Source organism: Mytilus trossulus, chromosome 2, assembly GCF_036588685.1.
Source record: "Mytilus trossulus isolate FHL-02 chromosome 2, PNRI_Mtr1.1.1.hap1, whole genome shotgun sequence".
Classification (NCBI taxonomy): domain Eukaryota; kingdom Metazoa; phylum Mollusca; class Bivalvia; order Mytilida; family Mytilidae; genus Mytilus; species Mytilus trossulus.
Window position 1 is genome coordinate 22,000,433 of NC_086374.1, and position 19,389 is coordinate 22,019,821.

The 19,389-nt window shown below is 31.2% G+C and overlaps 2 protein-coding genes across 6 annotated transcripts in view; one reads left to right on the forward strand and one right to left on the reverse strand.

The window, feature by feature from the left end:
* The window catches only part of LOC134706738 (PTB domain-containing engulfment adapter protein 1-like), a 32,187-nt gene extending 28,575 nt beyond the window's left edge, over nt 1-3,612 (reverse strand). Inside the window, exons 1-3 of one of the 4 annotated variants that reach the window (XM_063565944.1) lie at nt 3,529-3,612; nt 2,254-2,340; nt 424-510 (exon numbers count right to left, since the gene is read on the reverse strand). The gene's annotated coding sequence lies outside the window, so the exon portion shown is untranslated. The other 3 variants (XM_063565946.1, XM_063565945.1, XM_063565947.1) reach the window with 3 other exon arrangements.
* Nucleotides 3,613-3,754: 142 nt separating this feature from the next.
* Nucleotides 3,755-14,961, forward strand: LOC134706740 (SH3 domain-binding protein 5-like). 2 transcript variants are annotated; one of them, XM_063565949.1, is made up of 8 exons: nt 3,755-3,853; nt 5,656-5,718; nt 6,292-6,420; nt 6,694-6,855; nt 8,281-8,411; nt 10,220-10,285; nt 10,787-10,829; nt 11,384-14,961. In XM_063565949.1, the coding sequence occupies exons 1-8, from the start codon at nt 3,773-3,775 to the stop codon at nt 12,632-12,634; spliced, it is 1,926 nt and encodes a 641-aa protein (XP_063422019.1). In that variant the 5' UTR covers nt 3,755-3,772; the 3' UTR covers nt 12,635-14,961. The 2 variants fall into 2 exon arrangements, with proteins under 2 accessions (XP_063422019.1, XP_063422021.1); XM_063565951.1 differs by lacking the exon at nt 10,220-10,285.
* The last annotated feature ends 4,428 nt before the right edge of the window (nt 14,962-19,389 follow it).

Here is a 19,389-nt window from a genome sequence, read left to right on the forward strand (position 1 = left end):
GTTCTGAAAGCTTTCATTATGAATCTTAATGTTTTTTATTGCTGTAATAATTTTAAAATGGAAATGAGAAATGTATCAAAGAGACAACAACCCGACCATAGAAAAAACAACAGCAGAAGGTCACCAACAGGTCTTCAATGTAACGAGAAAATCCCGCACCCGGAGGCATCCTTCAGCTGGCCCCTAAACAAATATATACTAGTTCAGTGATAATGAACGCCATACTAATATCCAAATTGTACACAAGAAACTAAAATTAAAATAATACAAGCCAATAACCTCTTTAACAAATTTTGTATTTAGGCAAATTTGTAGGGAGTCCTTAAGTGTACTTTCTTCTTTTCTACCATTTGCTACGCTGCAGTACATAAATCCAATAATGAGAGCCAAATGGAAACTAAGAAACAATAAAGTAAACTATACCTTTTTTTTGATTCAAGATGGTTAGTTCTGTGGTCTTATGATAAAACAGCCAGTTATTACCATGGAACCAATTAACCCTACAAGTACCTAAGGAAGGAAATTATGAAAAATTGTGTTTCCTGTTTAAGGTCCCTATACTTCAAACACATTTACTGATGTCTATGAGGTGTTTTATAAGTCAGAACATTTTTATTCTTGTACCTTGACAAGGGTTTGAACTTAAAGAAGAGTAAATTATGTTGTGACAAATTAATCTACCTTTGTGGTTATCTGTTATTGATGACTAGTTTGTATCAAAATCTATTCCTCTGACAAGTAAAAATATCTACTTAAACAAATGTGTAACAAGAATGTGTCCAAAGTACACGGATGCCCCATTCACACTATCATTTTCCATGTTCAATGGACCATCAAATTGGATAAAAAATATAATTAGGCATTAAAATTAGAAAGATAATATCATAGAGAACATGTGTACTAAGTTTCAAGTTGATTGAACTTCAACTTCATCAAAAACTACCTTGACCAAAAACTTTAACATGAAACATGCACTTTCATTTTCTATGTTCAGTGGACCGTGAAATTGGATAAAAAATATAATTAGGCATTAAAATTAGAAAGATAATATCATAGGGAACATGTGTACTAAGTTTCAAGTTGATTGGACTTCAACTTCATCAAAAACTACCTTGACCAAAAACTTTAACATGAACTTTCATTTTCTATGTTCAGTGGACCGTGAAATTGGGGTCAAAAGTTTTCTTTTGCTTTAAAATTAGAAAGATCATATCATAAGGAACATGTGTACTAAGTTTCAAGTTGATTGGACTTCAACTTCATCAAAAACTACCTTGACCAAAAACTTTAACCTGAAGCGGGACAGAAGGACAAACAGACGGATGAACGAACAGACAGACAGACGTAGGAACGGACGCACAGACCAGAAAACATAATGCCCCTCTACCATTGTAGGTGGGGCATAAAAATGTTCATCACATCATTTCTTCTCTATTAAAGTAATTAAGTACATGTAGTATTATCAGTTTTTTTATAACTTGATCTAATAATTTTAAAGATAGACTGGTGATTTACCTATTTTTAAACAAAAGTAAATACATCATATAGATATAGGAAGATGTGGTGTGAGTGCCAATGAGACATGTATATATATTGGCCATTTTGGCATCAAGCTGCACGCAACTAAATGAAACAAAATATATATCTGCAGAGGCATACATAATGCCTTTGAAAGCTGACTTTGTGGTAAGGTTTTTGCTCATTATTGAAGACCTTACAGTGACCTATAATAGATGTTAATGTCTGTGTCATTTGGTCTTTTAAGGAGAGTTGTCTCATTAGCAATCATAATATATAAACCATATATATCTTCTTTTTTATATAAAGTGGTTAATAATAGATAGGTGCCTTTGCAAAATACAATTGTCCATTGATTCCCTGACATGATAAAAGAATGATGACAAAACTTGAAGGTACTTGTTCTTTCATGTGTTTTGTTTATTTTGGGAAAATTAATCAAGTTTTATATACCATTAATAAACTCAGAAGAAAATAGCACCAAAAAAAGATGTTTCTTTAGGGTGAACTTAATATTTTTGGAAAGGCCCCATCTTATCTGTTATTCACTCTTGTTATGGAATGATGGGTTGCATTATAAAAAAATATTTCCTTTTACTTTCAATATTTCAGCCTGAGTTTTTAAAATCTTACAGATCTTCAATTTAAACATGCCTTACCCCAACGCTTGCAATTATTGTCCTTTTATAATGAGAGAAATCAACAAGACATGTAGCACAAAACAATGTGATTTACCTGTAAGTACACCTGTGATTGACATATGACATAGAAGACAATGACTTTTATGACATATTTCTACTTCACTTTCTACATCATAACAACCTGCAAATAAAGTAACAATAAATACACATTGTGTTCAATCTTCAAAGTTCTCTTAACTATAAAAGTAATAATAAATATACATTTTTTTATTCCTTCAAGTCCTGCTCCATTTTTGTCCCTTAAGCAATTATAAATAAACATGTTTGCTCTTCCAAATAAAGTTAAGTCATTAAAAGTTCCACAGTTCACAGTCCCCCCTCCTTTTCCCTGTAAAAAAAGTCTTAAAGGCCAAAAATTAAGTGAATTTTTACAATGTGGAAAAATAAATAGATCTCAGAAGGTGGTAACAGGTTATTTTTGTGCAACATTTTCTGCCTTTTTACTTCGTTTTGTCGTGTGTGCCTCAACATGATCTCCTTTATTTATTTTCCTTGTTTCGTGTCACTAACTCCTAATTTTTCATGCTTGTCCCGCATTTGATTAAAAAGTATACTAGGACTACTTAAATACAAACTCAAAGTCAGTCCGGAGTTTGTTTTAAATGATGTGTTCCAAGTTAAAATTGCTATCAAATTAATTATTATGAATAATATCTTTCTTTCAAATCAGTTGCAACTAGCGCACATGAAAAGGTGACTGCAGGGTCATCATGTCTATTATATAATGACTTCATCTCTAGGAACAGCTGATTAATAAATTATTATACTTATTTCCATTAATATTTACGATTTTATTTCTGATGCTTTGTTATAGGATTTTTATTTTCTGTGCAATGTTTTTTTTATTTCGCTTATTTTTGTGTTCAACTAGCTCATCATTCTGTTAACAGTTTAAAGTAGCATAGCAGCTATTGCAAATTTAAAACATGCAAATAATATATAATTTTTTAAAGGCTATTTATATATATATATATTTAGATATTCATTTAAGTGTTTTGGTATTTATAAATGTATACAAGGGATTTCTGTGTTTGTGCATATATATTTAGAATGACTGTTAAAGGCTTTTTTTAAAGTCTGTATGTTTACATATGCCATTAAAAAAAGATGCTAAAAGAGGATTTTGGATTTTGAAAATTAGTCAACATGATACATCTGCCGATCTGGCAGTCTGATCTGGAGGCTGGAGCAGGCAAAAATTACAAATTTAATTATAAATGAAATCTCCATAATGAATGGTACCAGGCACACTCTCTCCCCATTCCACCCTTTCAATATTTTGCATTTGATTTATATTATTAAACACCACCTTTGAAATGTCAGCCCACTCTGAAAGTACAGTACAAACTATTTTTTCTTTCAATTTCATGCTTTATTTTTATGCAGATAGTCTCTAATCTCAAATTGATTGCTTTAATTTAAAATCACCTATATGATTATATTACATTTAAATAATAAAAATTAAACAATTTGTAGGAAATTTATGCCGATGGTTGAATCAATTAATGATTATATAATATTTTGTACGAGATTAACGCACTTCATTTTAAAAAATGGCAGCCGACTGTCAAGGTCGGTTGTCGCCGATCTCACCAGAAATCCTTGACGATGAAGCTTTAGATCCAAGAATTCATGTAAATTAACCAGCTAAAACGTTCTCTATATAGTTGATTTTAATATTATAGGTCAATTGTTGAGATTCATTTAACGCAAAAATAATTCACAACACGCACCCCCCTTTTTTCTATAGTAGCCTATACATCATATCATAATCAAAGATGTTGCTGGATCTGTATTTCAGTGAATGAGAAAGCAATTGTTGATTGTTTGATATAATTATGTTTGCTATCCTCTTCCCAGCATACAACATATACATGTTTGCCTGTAATTTGTTAACAACGAAAATTGCTATACATTTAATTCATAAAAGCAAGTTTAACTTATATAAGTCATGAGGTTCTTTCCCTCACAATACACCTTATTGCTATTTACTGCTTAAATGAGAATCTGTACCGCTTGAACATTGATGTCATACAACAATCGCTTTTCCGTTGTGACCTCAGATATTTTGTATATAATATGACGTAAAAATTTTATGGGAACCTATGTGATGTCCAGCAATGGCAGACAAATAGCAATATAGACGTCATACAACAATCACTTTTCCATTTTTACATAGATTATTCTATGGCGTCAGATATTTTGTTTTATGATGTCAAAATTTTATGGCAACCCTTGTGATGTCCAGTTGGGGGGGACTCATAGGGGTAAGATAAATACACTTTAGCAAGCTACAGGTTTACCCCATTTGTCCTTTTGCATCCTATATGTTCATGATGTTGGCACATAAAGTTTATATGAAAATTTTACTACTGAGAAATAGTTGTTAAAACATGAAAAATATGACAACACAATAAAGAATGTAGGCACTTGTCTCAGAAAAAAATTCTACTTACCTTTATATTCAGGTACATGTAAGACAAATTGTTTTCCTCAGAGACATGTGTTTGTGTAATTATGTAACTATAACATGATTAAAAAGATTTATTCAACACTAAAAAGATTTATTCAACACTAAAAACATTTTCAGAATGTCTATTTAATATAATGAAACAATGAAAAACAAATATTTATAACACTACACTAACCATGTAGGATGCTTAAGTGAAAAAGGGGTTGACGTGAATGGGAGTGAAACAGTTTTTTTGGGTGATTGGACCCAGTTTGTTGAACTATAGACTTATGAGTATATATTTATACCCTTAATAGCTTTTTAGAGTTGCTGTTCGGTGTGAGCCAAGGCACCATGTTGAAGACTGTTCTTTGACCTATGAATAATGGTTTTATACTTTAGTTTTACAAATTGAATTTTGGATGAAGTTGTCTCATTGGCACTCATACCATGTGGCTTATATATATAGACCATGTCTGTGTTTCAGAGTTAGCCTTATCTGTGACACTTGAACTATTGACGTCATAGAACAATCACTTTTGCATTGTGGCATCAGATATTTCGTAATGACAGGCAAATAGCGATAAGGTGTATATGTACATGATAGTTAGCGTTGTATGTGTACATAGACCTTTAACAGTATTTGGAAATCTTCCCTGCTTGACCCAAGAATCTATGCTTCTTGAACTTTAAATGTGATACAGTAATCAATTTTCCGTTGTGGCGATAAATTTCAAAATGATTTCAAAATTTTATGGGAACCTGCAGTAGTATTATGTTTAGTTATGGCAGAAAAAAGCGATTGAGTGTGTTAGTCTAAATAATTATGACATCTTGAAATGCTGAATTAATTTTATGATGTGACATCTTTAGCAAATTCAAATACCTCTTGGCCTGATATAAGGGCCTATATTGAGCATATTAATCAGTAAACAAAAATATTAATACTAATTATACTCAAATTAAATGTGTTTTGTTTTTTAGGGTGAATTAGAGAGGTTGAATAAGGCATCTGATGATATAAACAAACTGGAACTAGAGTTAGATGTAAGTTCATTAGATTTCTTTAACCACATGTACAGTGGTCCATTCCCAGTATAAGTTTTATATCAGAGTAAGTTTGATCCTGCCATTTACAATCTTTTGAAGAAGAAAGATCATTTGATGATAGCATAAAAACTGGCTCCAGTAAAACCAGATCTATACTTTCAAAAAAAGCAATTGGTTTCTCTTTAAACACACAGCAAATGTCTGTTTATAAACAAGATTGTCTGTCATTAAAATTTAAAAATTGAATTTATCATCTATGATACTTCTGTCCATAAAATGAAAACATTAAAAAAAAAAAATGAGCAAAAAGGTACTGTCCAATTGAATGAGAAAATTTAACATTGCAAACATGTTAAACCTCTCTACAGAACATTTTTGTCCAAACCTAAGAACCGACTGCCATAAGTGTTGTTTGCTAATGGAATTCAACTAAATCGGGCCATTATATGTGGTCTCACGTGCAAAGATAGTAGCATAAATTTAAAAGAGAATGTCTGTTGTCAATTTCAGTAGCTACAAAATGTTTAAAATTATAGTAATCAGTAACATCATAGGTAGTTTTATTTTCAGGATGAAAGGGCTGGATTTAGACAAGCATTATCAGATACCACACATAAACTCAATACTCTGGCAAAAAAGCTCGGGTCTTGTGTTGAAAAGGCTCGACCATACTATGACCAAAGACATAGAGTTTTGGAGGTAAGATTTTATTGATTTATATTTTTAATAAGATTTTAAGTTTTCATGTTTAAGACCTCAAATAAAAAAAGACACTCTTCAAATAAGTTTCAACATAAGTAATTCCATTCATTTAAAACTCACTTGAGGTTTAAGTTATCTCGTCTTTTTTAGAGGCAGAAAAAAAAGAATTGGAAGAAAAAAACAATTGCAACATTTTGTCATACTCAATAAAAAAAAACACATTTCCCATATATATCTTAATAAATAAATTTGGTGTTTTGAAATTTGCAGGCTCACTCAGAGGCACAGAAGGTTGCTATTCGTTTTGAACGAGCTTGTAGCATGCATGAGGCAGCCAAGGAGATGGTACAGTTAGCAGAACAAGGATATATGAAAGGAGAAGCTTCCACAGATCCAGCTTGGCAGGAGATGCTTAATCATGCTACCATGAAGGTATATTTCTGCTACTCAATATTTTATTCCTGAATCCAAAGATGAAAATCACAATTACTAATTGCATATGTATTGATTATATGTTACATACTTATAAATATAGTCAGATATAAAAAAATTAAAATGAACCCCTGAATCCAATGTGATACCATATTTAGGCTCTCCAGACAGTTGCATTTAAAATTCAAAAAAAATCTCTTGAGTTGATAAATAAGAACAATGTATTGTAAAGGAACAGCCCTTGATGAAATGTGTACTTTGATTTGTTTAGATAATATATAGGCAACCATCTATATGATGGCACTAGGCATGGTTGGTTATCTATACTTGTTAATTCCCCAAATAGCCAAATCAAAGTTAAACTAGAACTTAGATGTCATACTTGATTGAGAACTTTGCACTGCCTTGATCAAGTGAATTACGTGTTGATTGATGATTTATAAAGAAACTGTATACAATAACTAAGTATTGGGAAAACAATGTTTTTTCATAGATAAAGAAAGATTTGTTTTATCTACAGGGAGAGTTACCAATAGCAAAGTATACATTAATTTATTCAAAGATGCACTTTCATAAATTTTAAGAAACTATTGCCTGCAATTTGAATTTTCAAGATGGTGAAATAATGCTCATTTCAATAAATTGTTTAAGTTGAAAGCAAAAGTCTGGAATAGCGCATGGCCTAACCTCCTACTTTACACATCATCTGGCATGGGAAAGGGGTAGGTCCGGTAAGAGCCCTTTTTGGCCCCAAAATATAGCAGTTTTACAAAAATGTTAAAATGTAAACTTTAAGTTATTTATTAGATAGTAGAATGGTTCTGTTTCATAAATATTGGCTGTTTTTGACAATACAATGCACATATATTGAGTACTAGCACCATTAAGTCCTGCTAAATTAGTGAAATCTTCACAATTCCAGCATTTTAGTTAAATTTTAGACGGTTTCCGTGTAAAACGAAAGTGGCCGCATTCGTGTTCATCCAAAATATTGAAATGGAAGTTGTATTTGATGATAATACATAACATATATAAAGATTGAGGATGAACACGGATGCGGCCACTTTCATTTTTGACGAAAACCATCTGAAAAGTGACATTTTTTTCGCATATTAGGTAGTTTTTTCATATTAAAGCTTGAATCGGACCGTTTTAAATGACTAAATGAGTTAAAATCTTTCACAAAAAATAATTGAACCAAATGAAATAGACACTTAAGTGTTTAAAAAGTGGTCAAAATCTTTCGTCAGATGAAACTGAAATTTGAGGCCAAAATCGGTCCTTACCGGACCTACTCCTTTATTGTGTTGTTTAAATGGTAAGTTCATGGTTATATTTTGTGATGTCTTTTGATTTGGGTTTTAGCACTCCACCTTTTTATATAGAGTAGGAATAGTTATTAAGGTTCATACTTTACTGTTTCAGGTTAATGAAGCAGAAAAGGAGAGAAACGAGAGTGAGACTGAACATATGAAAACAATGCATAATTTCCAAGAATCAGATGAAAAATGTCAGAAGTTACAAAAAGAATTAAAGAGAGCAATTACTAAATCTAGGTAAATAAGAAAATTAACAAAAGTCTATAAGCTTAAGGTCATCCATCTGTATTTGGTGTACACAATGATTGTAGGGTGTACATCTTCATCTCACTTGACTTCATTTGCATGGTTTATTGGACAACATTAAGTTTATTGGTTAAGTTGGTGAATGTAATGATGATGATAATACTAAGGCCAAAAAAAAATATATGTCTGTTTCCTGTTCCCGACTGACCCTGACTCAAAACCCCTGACCCTAGATCTTTTTATTCAATTCTTGGAAAAAATCGTTTCCGGTCCAATCTAGATCCGTATTTTACTATGCCCAAACAATCAAAATGGCTGCTCCCAGCACAAATGTGCTACAATTAAGGTTTAAAAAATGTCAGCACTGGGAGGATTATTCAATTAAAGCTTCTTTAAAGAGATTAAATCATTTTAGGGTACAAAACCGTCACCAATCATGACATTTAACCGACTGCAAATTTGACAGGGAGTGCAAAAATATTTTTTTTTTTTTTTTTTTAAATCCCGACCTTCTGACCCTGATTTATTTGCCTTGACAGCAGGAAACAGACATATATTTTTTGTTTGGCCTTACCATGAAGTACAAGATGGTTCACAAGAAGATATTCTTCTGACAATGAGAATGAAATTTCCCGTAATTCATTGATGTTAATCAATGAAATATCAGCTAAACTTTTTTCAATAAGTATAAAATTTGAAATAATTAAAATTATAACTAATGATCTAATTCACTTCAGGTTTTAATGGATTTCCCTTTCCCTTATATTTTTTAGATGAAACACAAAATTTGTATCCACAATTAAAATAAATTTTCATGCCCCAAACGCTAGGCAAAAGGGTAATTAAGGTTCACTCTTGTCCATCTGTTTGTCTGTACGTCAAAAAATTGGATTAAATTCTCCAACTTAAGTTTGTCTTAACCAAATGATATGGACTTAAATGTAATATTAATGCTAAGATCCAAATTGGATGGTGTCATTTTCACCCGTTATCAAGTTATTTTCTTTACATAATATGAAAAAATTTCTGAATTTGCCTTTTCTGCAGTGTAAATTTACTTTGCCTCAACCAAATGCTATCAAACGTATGCTCAATGTTTATTACTTCCAAACACAGATCACATTCGGATTAGGTAGTCATCCCTTTCACTGTTATCTATAGATGTATGTCCCTTTCAAATGGGCCAATATACAAATTTGTCGCATATTTACAAGCTGAGCATCTGTTCTTTTCCATGGACACATTCTTCTTTTATTTATGATATTGATAGTGGCAAACACATTTTCACACACAACCTATTAAACCACCTGTAAATTTATTCTGCTGTTATGACACGAACACAGTTCAAATATTGAAATGACATTCAAACAATTTCCAATGCTCTTATTTATTAATGACCACAAGAGTCATAACATTGCAATTGGTTTTCAATATAGCAAAATAACAAATTTATTAGCATTTGTTATTACTGATTATTGCATAAAGAAAAAGAAATCAATCTAAAAAGGGGGGAAAAAAATTAAAGAAAAATAATTATCATCAGCTTCACACACCATGCACACCAAATTGTCAGAAAATTACTGCAAGAAATTTGTAAAATGATGGCCTTTGCATGGTGAGATCTGTATGTTTATTCAAGATTTTGTTAATGTAACAAGTTTCAAATTTCAAATCTCAAAAGTTTTCAAGATATATTTTATTATAATAATTGTCATTTACACGTGCTCAAAAAGCCAGCATGCTGTGGCAATATAGTATTAAACACAGACAATGAGTTTGCCATTTTTGCCCCTTTCTAGCCTGAGGACACAAACTCACTTCCTACAACTAGGGGACATAACCAACAGATATCAGTTAACTTTGTTGTAAGTATCAAGTTCTCAGCATGAACCATGTAAATGATACCTACTTCATATGTTGTATTTGGCTTCTGATATAGACTACAGGTTGTCATCACTGAACTAATACTACAATGCTTCATACATTTTAATGCTTCATCTGGCAAGTCTTTCTGAGTAGCATATTATATTTTGAAGACTAATCAAATTGTTGAAACCATGTGCAAAATATTATTAATTTTCTGTCAGCGAAGTTAAGTTAAAGATATTTTTTTCTTTTATTTACGATTAACCAATATTCATGACTTTTTGTGCTACAGAATATAGATAAAACTTTATGATATTATCTCTTGTCAACTAGTAAAGTAGTCCAAGAAAGGGAAAACAAAATTTATATCTTGTAAGAGTAAATTCTATATATTTATAATATTAATTTAGATATCAAGTTAAACTTGTTGTGCTAGCCTATAGATCAAGGGATGAGTATATGTTATTATGTAGTTAAATTTCTGATCTGTTTGTTTTTAGACCATATTTTGAGCTGAAAGCTGCAGTAAATCAGCAAATGGAGGTAGGTTTCCCTTTACATTATGTTTGAGTGAATCATCATATCACTCTCATATACATGTAATGTTCCAGAAACATTACATTTATAGCATGCAGAGAATGAAAGAAAAGTTAATCTTATAAAACACTGATCATTCATCTTTCAGCATGCTTTTCCTTCTTCAGGGCAAATTTTAGAAACAAACAATTTAAAAGAAGAAAACACATAATGTGTTACATAAAGATCATTGATACAGCAACCTATGTACCACACACTCAATAGATAACACAAACTCTGTTACTCATGTATACTTCACAGACTTTGAAGATTGTATAGTGACAAAAGAAAACCTACAAATCTAAAAAATAACACTGACATTATACAACAGCAATTTATGTTACAATACTTCACAAAACATGCACAACAAATATATGATGTCTGTAATTACCTCATCAACAACAATGTAATTTTCATATTTGAATTAAGCAAACATACAAATTCAAAAGAAAAAAAAGACAGAAATAAATAGATTAAATTGAGTAAAATGTCATAATTCAATGTTCATTTATTAATTATAGGATAACAAGAGAGCAATCAAGATATTGGAGGAAGATGTGCACTCTGCTAAAGTCATGTACTCAGAAGCTTTAAGGAATTTAGAAAAGATAAGTGACAGCATACATCAGCAGAGAATAGAAAGACAGCAACAAATAGAACTTGGAGAAAGAGGGGCGGGGGTAGGATCAGAAACACCTTCACCACCCCCAGTTCGTCAGAAGGACAAAAGTTCAATAGATGGTCAGAACGATGTCAGTATTAACTCAGATGATTACAGTTCTAATAGACCATTATCAGGGTACCAACCTAACCAGTACTCACTGCCGTCAGTTATTCATGAGTCTGTAGAAAGATCCAGGAACCAGAGCTATAGAACTGCAATAGAACATAGGACCAGTATAAAAGAACAGGACGAATTTCCTGTTCCAAGTTTGGATTCAGAATACATGTCTCTACCAAAGACAACAGAATATAGTAAAAATGATAGAGATACAATATCTACCTCAGTAAGGCAAAGAGAACTTGATAGGACAAAAAGAAATAGTGCTATTCGTGGAAGTGTTTCATCTGAAACTGGATCTCAAGAACAGGAGAGATCCCCTTCAAGATCACGTAAGAGTAACAAATTGAAAGGTGGACTTATTTTACGTATTGATAGTGCAATGGACCCCTTAGCTCAGAAATACCAGACTGAGGACATACAACCAACACGTAAACGAGAGAAATCCCAAAAGAGTTTACATAGATCTCAGGCAAAGTCAGGATATATTCAAGAAAATAGATCTCTACCAATAACTCCCACTCAATCAAATGCATTTTGCCCACCTAGAAGTTCCCCTAGTCATTCTAGTCTGTCCTCAGCACTTTCTCTCCCAGAGGAGGACAGATCTGATGCTGAAAGTATAGCCAGTACAGGACCCATGCTGGACGATGATCAGGTAGAATTACTAACAATGGAGTTTTCAGAAGAAGTGTTTGATGAGGAAGAGGCTAAATCTAAAAGACTAGAACGACGTGATTCTCAACACCTTAATCTGCCATCTAAGTTATCATACTTGGAAAAATATATCCGCCAAACATCACATGACAATCTTGATAAGTCAAAACTTGATGATACAGAAGATTCAATAGACGATTCAACAGTCCAAATAACAGAGAAATTGTCAAGTATTAATCTAGAGGAAGGACCAGTTACAACGATAGACAAAACACTGACAGATGATAGTTTAGATGAGATAGTTGACACACTGGAGGATAGGAATTCAGATTAGTTTGTAGTATCTGTATAGATGAGATAGTTGACACACTGGGAGATAGGAATTCAGATTAGTTTGTAGTATCTGTATAGTGATACATGTGTTCATTGGTATAACATGTCAGATTTAGTTGTGATATTATTGTTGGTAATATATGTACATGTTATACATGTTATTTACGTATCTATTTCTGTAGGAAAATTGATCTGGTGCTTGCTTTTATCTAAATCTACATACTTTATTAATAATGTACAAGATAATATTATTTTCCATATTTTTCCTTATGCTGGAGATTTTTTTTTAAATGCTGCCTTGCTTAAATAATTGTTCAGTTACATGTAGTATCCACTTTTTATGAAGTTAGTCAAAATATTGTCCCATTTTAATCCTATTTGACAGCTTCTATGAAAAAATTTTAGAGTTTGCATAATGAAGCTTATCCCAATGATGAATGCAACCGTATATTGTATCCATGGTTTCTTGGTTCTTGATTGTGCAACCTCCAGTTACTTGTTTGACCTTCATCGCACATTTAGACTTAGGCAACAGAGAAGGTAGTCTTGTACAGTGACCAATTACAAGTAGAAATAGTAGTTGTATCTAAAATCCACTTCAAGTATCATAGCAAAAATGTTGCTGTAAAGACCAAGAAATGGAAAAATGTTTATTATAGTTTAAAATGTTTGTTTTCTGCAGCCGAAAAATTGTATTACTTATACTGAATTTGTGGAATGGCTAAAGTTCGAACAGGATTTTGAAAAGCAAGTGTTTCACATGAATGGTTTTTGTCCTTTGACTGCTTGTCATAATTTATCTGCATAATAATATTTGAGAAATTCATATTTTATTTAACAATAGAAATAGGAGTATGTTCAGATACAAATTGTAGGTTGTATTTTATATCCTTATATCGTGAACATGTCAGTTTTGTTGTTTTAAGAAAATGTTTTTATCTGAACATCAAAGTTTTTTAATTAAATGGCCTGACCAAAATGTTAATTTTAACTGTTGTCTTCGCTTCATCTCTGTCTAATTTCTGTTTTTAAAATGCATGGGGATATCTGCAGTTAAACCCAAATATGGGAATGATCATTTACATGATGGCAATGGGTAAAAGACTAAAAGTTAACTGCAGGTGTTTCTTTCTTTTATTCAGAAGTAATTTAATAGATACTTTCTTTAATGAATAGATGTTTAAGATGAAGGACAGGTAGAATTCTAATGATTTACTATAGCAATCACCTGATTACATTGGTTACTCAAGTTTCCTCCATTACAAATTGTGACTTCAATTAAATTGTAGATTGTTGATAAATCTATAATACTTTTATACTCTATCATTCTATAGAGTTGCTAACTTGTTGTAAGAGAAGCTTAAGGCTTAATTGACTAGTTTTTAAGCATACATTTTGACTTCAGGTATAGTTTGCAAATTGCTATTAATAACTCCTGATGAAATTCTCGACGATTTGCATTAATATTGTATTCTGTTATAAGAAAATTCAAAACAATCTTCCACCCTAAAACATAATTCCTCTTTAACAAGTAGACTTAACAGAATTATGTATCATGTAGTTCATTTGATTTGATTGAAAAGAAATAATAAAAAGCACTTTTAAAATACATAAAATGTTTTGTTAAAGTTTGTGCAGAACTTTTACTCATTAGAACACGTCCGTTATGATTATAAAATTGATATTATCTTTAAAATGCAGCAAGGCAAGTAATGGTTGAATATTATTTTTTTCTTACATATTTATCAAAATACTTTAAAACAAATCAAAATTAGTTCAACTACTTATATTGTTTTTTTATGACACTAGATTTGATTTTATAAATGGCACTTTCATTTGTTTGTTATTTTTCACATATTTTACTGTATTGAAGATCTGTGTGCTATTGTTTATATAATTTGTGTGTACTTTACTGTTTATTGACATGACATTTATAAACTTTATTATTTCTTAGTTTATCACTAGTCATTGTGAAATCATTTTCTTTGATTTTGTTTTGAGAATTTTTATTCAAACTTGCAATAATTATTTAAGGATTAAATGGTTGGTGTCATAGTTTTTCCAAACATGCCATTGTTTAAATGAAAAAGAAAGTTAAGAATTTTTCTCTTCTGCCTTTTAATGGAGAAATCCTAGAACCTCTCCTCAGGCAAGATGAAACTATTTACCTGACTTGAAAAAGTACAATTTGAAAGAAAAAAAAATGTATTAAACAGCTGATGCAACAGTCACAAACAAATATTTAAAGAAAAGTTGTCTGATAATTCTGATGAAATATGTCCTAATGATGTCATTCATTGCTTAGTCACCTCAACATTTACATAAAAAGAGATGAGACAGCACCTAACAACAACAAAAAACAAAAAGCTTCTAGAGGGCAACATACAGTCCTCAACAATCATATGTCAAGCCCGCAATACATGTATCCTCCTCAGGCTAAAAAGATTGTGAACACAATTAACAGGAGCAAGCAAGTCATCAAATCTGCCTGCATATTTCTGGATATACCTGCATCTAGGAGGGCTTAACAGTGACAAAAAATTGACAGTAAAAAAGGAAAACTTTATTATACACTTTATGACCAAAAGAGGACATGAACAGTACTGTCAAATCATTCTTATAAGTAGTTTAACAACGATTTTTAATTTATCAATTACCAATTATCTTAAGCACTTTGTGGACGTGCTTGCTGTGCACAAACAAAAAAGTAACAGCATTTACATATAAACGCAGATATACAGGACTTTCCTTCAAGTTCATGGTGAATAATAAAGCAGAACAACACAATTAGCATGAAGCATTGTTGAATGTCATCTTAGATCTGATGCATTCTTTCTTATACAGTATCTATTCCATGTATCAGAGAAATAGTACTAAGCAGGAGAAATATTTGAAAAAAACACAACTTTTGTAAAAATCTTTGGATTTATACTTTAAATGGCAAAATATCTTGATAATGAATATTGTGTGTACAAATGCCTGTGTGGGATGTAAGTGTCCTTCTGTCATATACTTGTGGTCTTTTCCTTTTTTTTTTTTGCAACTGTAAGACCACCTTAAAAAACTCAGTGTTATGAGCTACATTTCAAATGCAATTGGTGTATGGAATGATTGCAAGGTATACATGTCTGTAATTTTAGATTACATTTTCGAGTAATCTAGTGTCCTTTACAAATTTTATTTCCTGCCTCCTGTTTTAAGGTTGACAATAAATGAAAGAACTTCAACTTTTAGCAACCAAATAATACAATAAATAATTATTAAAAAAAAAGAATGGTTAGATTACTTACTGTCTTCAAAAATAAATAATGAACCTTGTATTTGCCAAAATTATATTTATTTTGACAAACCTCTCCTGTAACATTTTTTGCAATAGTAGAAACAGCAAAAATGCTGTATTTACAGGAAATTTTGAATCAATCTTCAGAATTCACATTCAGTACATGATTGACTTGTCTCATGTGTCAATTTTGTTTCACTCATTACCAAACTTCCATTAGAGAACTATGGAGAATATACTTTATTACCATATTTTATATTTTAAACCCCCAGTACGTTGTTATTTAGGTTTATAAGTTTTTCCCTAAAATAGATTACTTAAAAGAAATATGTAAACTTGTTTTTACTTTCCCATTTTATTATGTTGTTAGTATTGTGAAGTTCCTTGATTTTCCGTGTTGATGCAATTTCATTTTAGTGTGAAAGAAAATTCAAAACATGAGGGTATTAATTCATGTCATAATAACTGAAAGATTGAAGACCAGTTGAAAATTCAAATTGTACAATCAAGTCTGCATGTCTTTTTGAATTGCATTATCATTTTTCTCATTTTTTCAGTAAATATTGTTAAAATGTATAAGTAATATGGCACTTGAACTTGATTAATATTCCGTTGTATTAGATATTGATTGTTTCAAATAAACCATGAAGAAAAAAAAGTGTAACGTCTGTTCTTGAAACTCATTATAATGTACCTCCAATAAGAATTTTTGTATGCATAGCATACTTAAAACAAAAGTTTTACACAGATCTTTTTTAATTCATGCAATTCATTTGTTCAAATGAGAAAATAGAAGCGTGAGCTTGACTATATTTCAAACACAACATTCTTTTGACTGTTTTTTGTTTGTCCAAAAAGCTCATAGATTTTCTTTATGTGAAGGTAATGTCAGAACTGTTACATCGTGGTAATTCCATAAATACTCATCTGGTAATATATCTTCAAAATGGAGTCATAGAAAAGGCGTTTCTGTGAATTTGAAAGGTAGGAATTTATTAGTTCATTAACAAATACTAACAGAACGTCGAAACGTCAAACTATATGCTGTAAAACATCAATTATTGACTAACAACTAGGTGACAGAATGCTTGATATACCAAATGAAATGTAATGTTTAGAAAAAATATTTCCTGAAAAAAATCACAAATATTATTTTCATTTCATATAAAAACAATCGAATGCAATCTTTCTGAGCATACACATATAGCTATTGATATATACAATATATATGCAGGTACATATTGACAAACGAACTATAAACATCTTCACTTGTAATTTTTTCCAAAGATTGTTTAATGGTTTTACAAACTGACAAATTCATATACACAGTACTTCCTTTAAAATAACCTGAACAAACATGACTTAAACTCTTACCATGCATTCATGCAAACAAAATATATCAGTGGTATCGGAATAGTAAGGATTTCCATCAACATGGAAATCTCACTCGGGAAAATAGCCCCATTTGTTTTGTACGGAAATGTTTACAGCACCATTGCTAATAATGTTGGCAGACAGAAACTTCAGACCATAAGGCATCTCTATATTAAATCATTAATAAACCAATTCGAAGCAGGCTAATTCTGATATCCATGAATATTTTAGTTGGCACATATAAAAAGTAAAATTACAAAAAATACAGAACTCAGCTGAAAATTCAAAACAAAGTCCCCCAAACAAATAGCAAAATTTAATGCTCAAACAAATCAAACGAATGGATAACAACTGTATTTCCTGACTTGGTACAGATATAGTGTTTTGTAAAATAAAAAAAAAGTGGATTAAACCTAATATTATAGCTAGCTAAACCTCTCTCTTGTATGACAGTCATATGACATTCAATTATATTGACAAAATTGTGTGAAAAATCAAACAGACATAATAAGTCATGAAAAAAAATCAAAAATAGAGGTACAGCAGTCATCATCGTGAGATAATTTTATTACTATAAACAGAGACATATAATACAATATGTCTCTGCTATAAACATACTATACAAAGAAGACATATATTCAAAGCATATTTATTAGCAAAAACGAATGACAAGAATATAAAAAAATACCATAGAACTATGACGGGATTTATAAGTACCGAGTTACATCAAACGGATATTACCCAAAATAGACCAAACAATTAAGGTAATAAATTACAAAAAAAATAAAGGCAACTGTAGTCATAAATCGATTGAGAGAAAACAAATCTGTTCTTAAAACTGAAATCGGGACAAACCCATCCACTATAAGAAGAAAAAAGAGAAATAACAGAAACACCAAGTGCAACAAAAATAACGCCACCACATAAATAAACAAACTATTTGATAACAACGGCAATGTTCCTGACTTTGTTCAGGACATTTTAAGAAAAATAAAGGACGACGTTCTTTGACATAACCGTTGTTCATTAACTTTCTGCCAAGACACTGGTGACTTTTACCAATTATTAAACAATGCTATATGAGCGGGCGATTTAGTTAGCCACAAAACCATGTTCTTCCAATGTCATATACCAAGTCAGGAATATGGCAGTTTTTATCATCAAATAGTCTGTTTCTATGTATGTTGACGTTTGTTTTTGTTGCACTTCACTGTTTCTGTTCCGTAGTTTTTCTTCTTCTAGTTGATTACTTATACTATTTACGGGGAAACCAAAAGATGTGAATCTTTGAAGCAATAAGAAACTTTAATGTTATGTTCATATGCAAGAAAAATATTTAGTAAATATGTGTCCCATAAACCAACTCCATACATGGTATTGAGTTTTTATGCCCCACCTACGATAGTAGAGGGGCATTATGTTTTCTGGTCTGTGCGTCCGTTCGTCCGTCTGTCTGTCTGTTCGTTCGTTCGTTCGTCCGTCTGTCCCGCTTCAGGTTAAAGTTTTTGGTCAAGGTAGTTTTTGATGAAGTTGAAGTCCAATCAACTTGAAACTTAGTATACATGTTACCTTTGATAAGATCATTCTAATTGTAATGCCAAATTAGAGAATTTATTCCAATTTCACGGTCCACTAAACATAGAAAATTATAGTGCGAGTGGGGCATCCGTGTACTGTGGACACATTCTTGTTTATTGTATATTTTCATTATGTTATTGTATAATGTACAATCAATAAAATAAAATAAATGTACAAAAATGATATTCGTTAAAGATGTATATTTTAATTCAATTTTAGGTCCTAACGATAGTTTCATATTATTAATATACATATAATCTTCTCGATTTATTTCAATGAACTATATGTATATCCAGACAATCTCCTTTTACTGTTTGGTTTAGTGACTCAACTATAAGTGTTAACTATTGGTTATGGTGCGTGCGTTTTTTGACACATACAGCCAGAACTCTTTCAGGAAATGCGTTGATTTTCTGTTGCCGGTTTTCAAACTATACACTGAGGTGTTTAGAAACAAAATACGTTAGTTTTGTGGAACTCATTAAAGTTTACATCTTCTTTGATGTTGTATGTATGTATAAATT

Bases quoted from the DNA above. Each gene is read 5' to 3' on its own strand.
- LOC134706740 (XM_063565949.1), top strand. From the start codon at position 3,773: ATGGCAGCCGACTGTCAAGGTCGGTTGTCGCCGATCTCACCAGAAATC. The intron at 6,421-6,693 runs GTAAGATTTTAT...TGAAATTTGCAG, and splicing joins AAAGACATAGAGTTTTGGAG to GCTCACTCAGAGGCACAGAA. The intron at 6,856-8,280 runs GTATATTTCTGC...TTACTGTTTCAG, and splicing joins TTAATCATGCTACCATGAAG to GTTAATGAAGCAGAAAAGGA.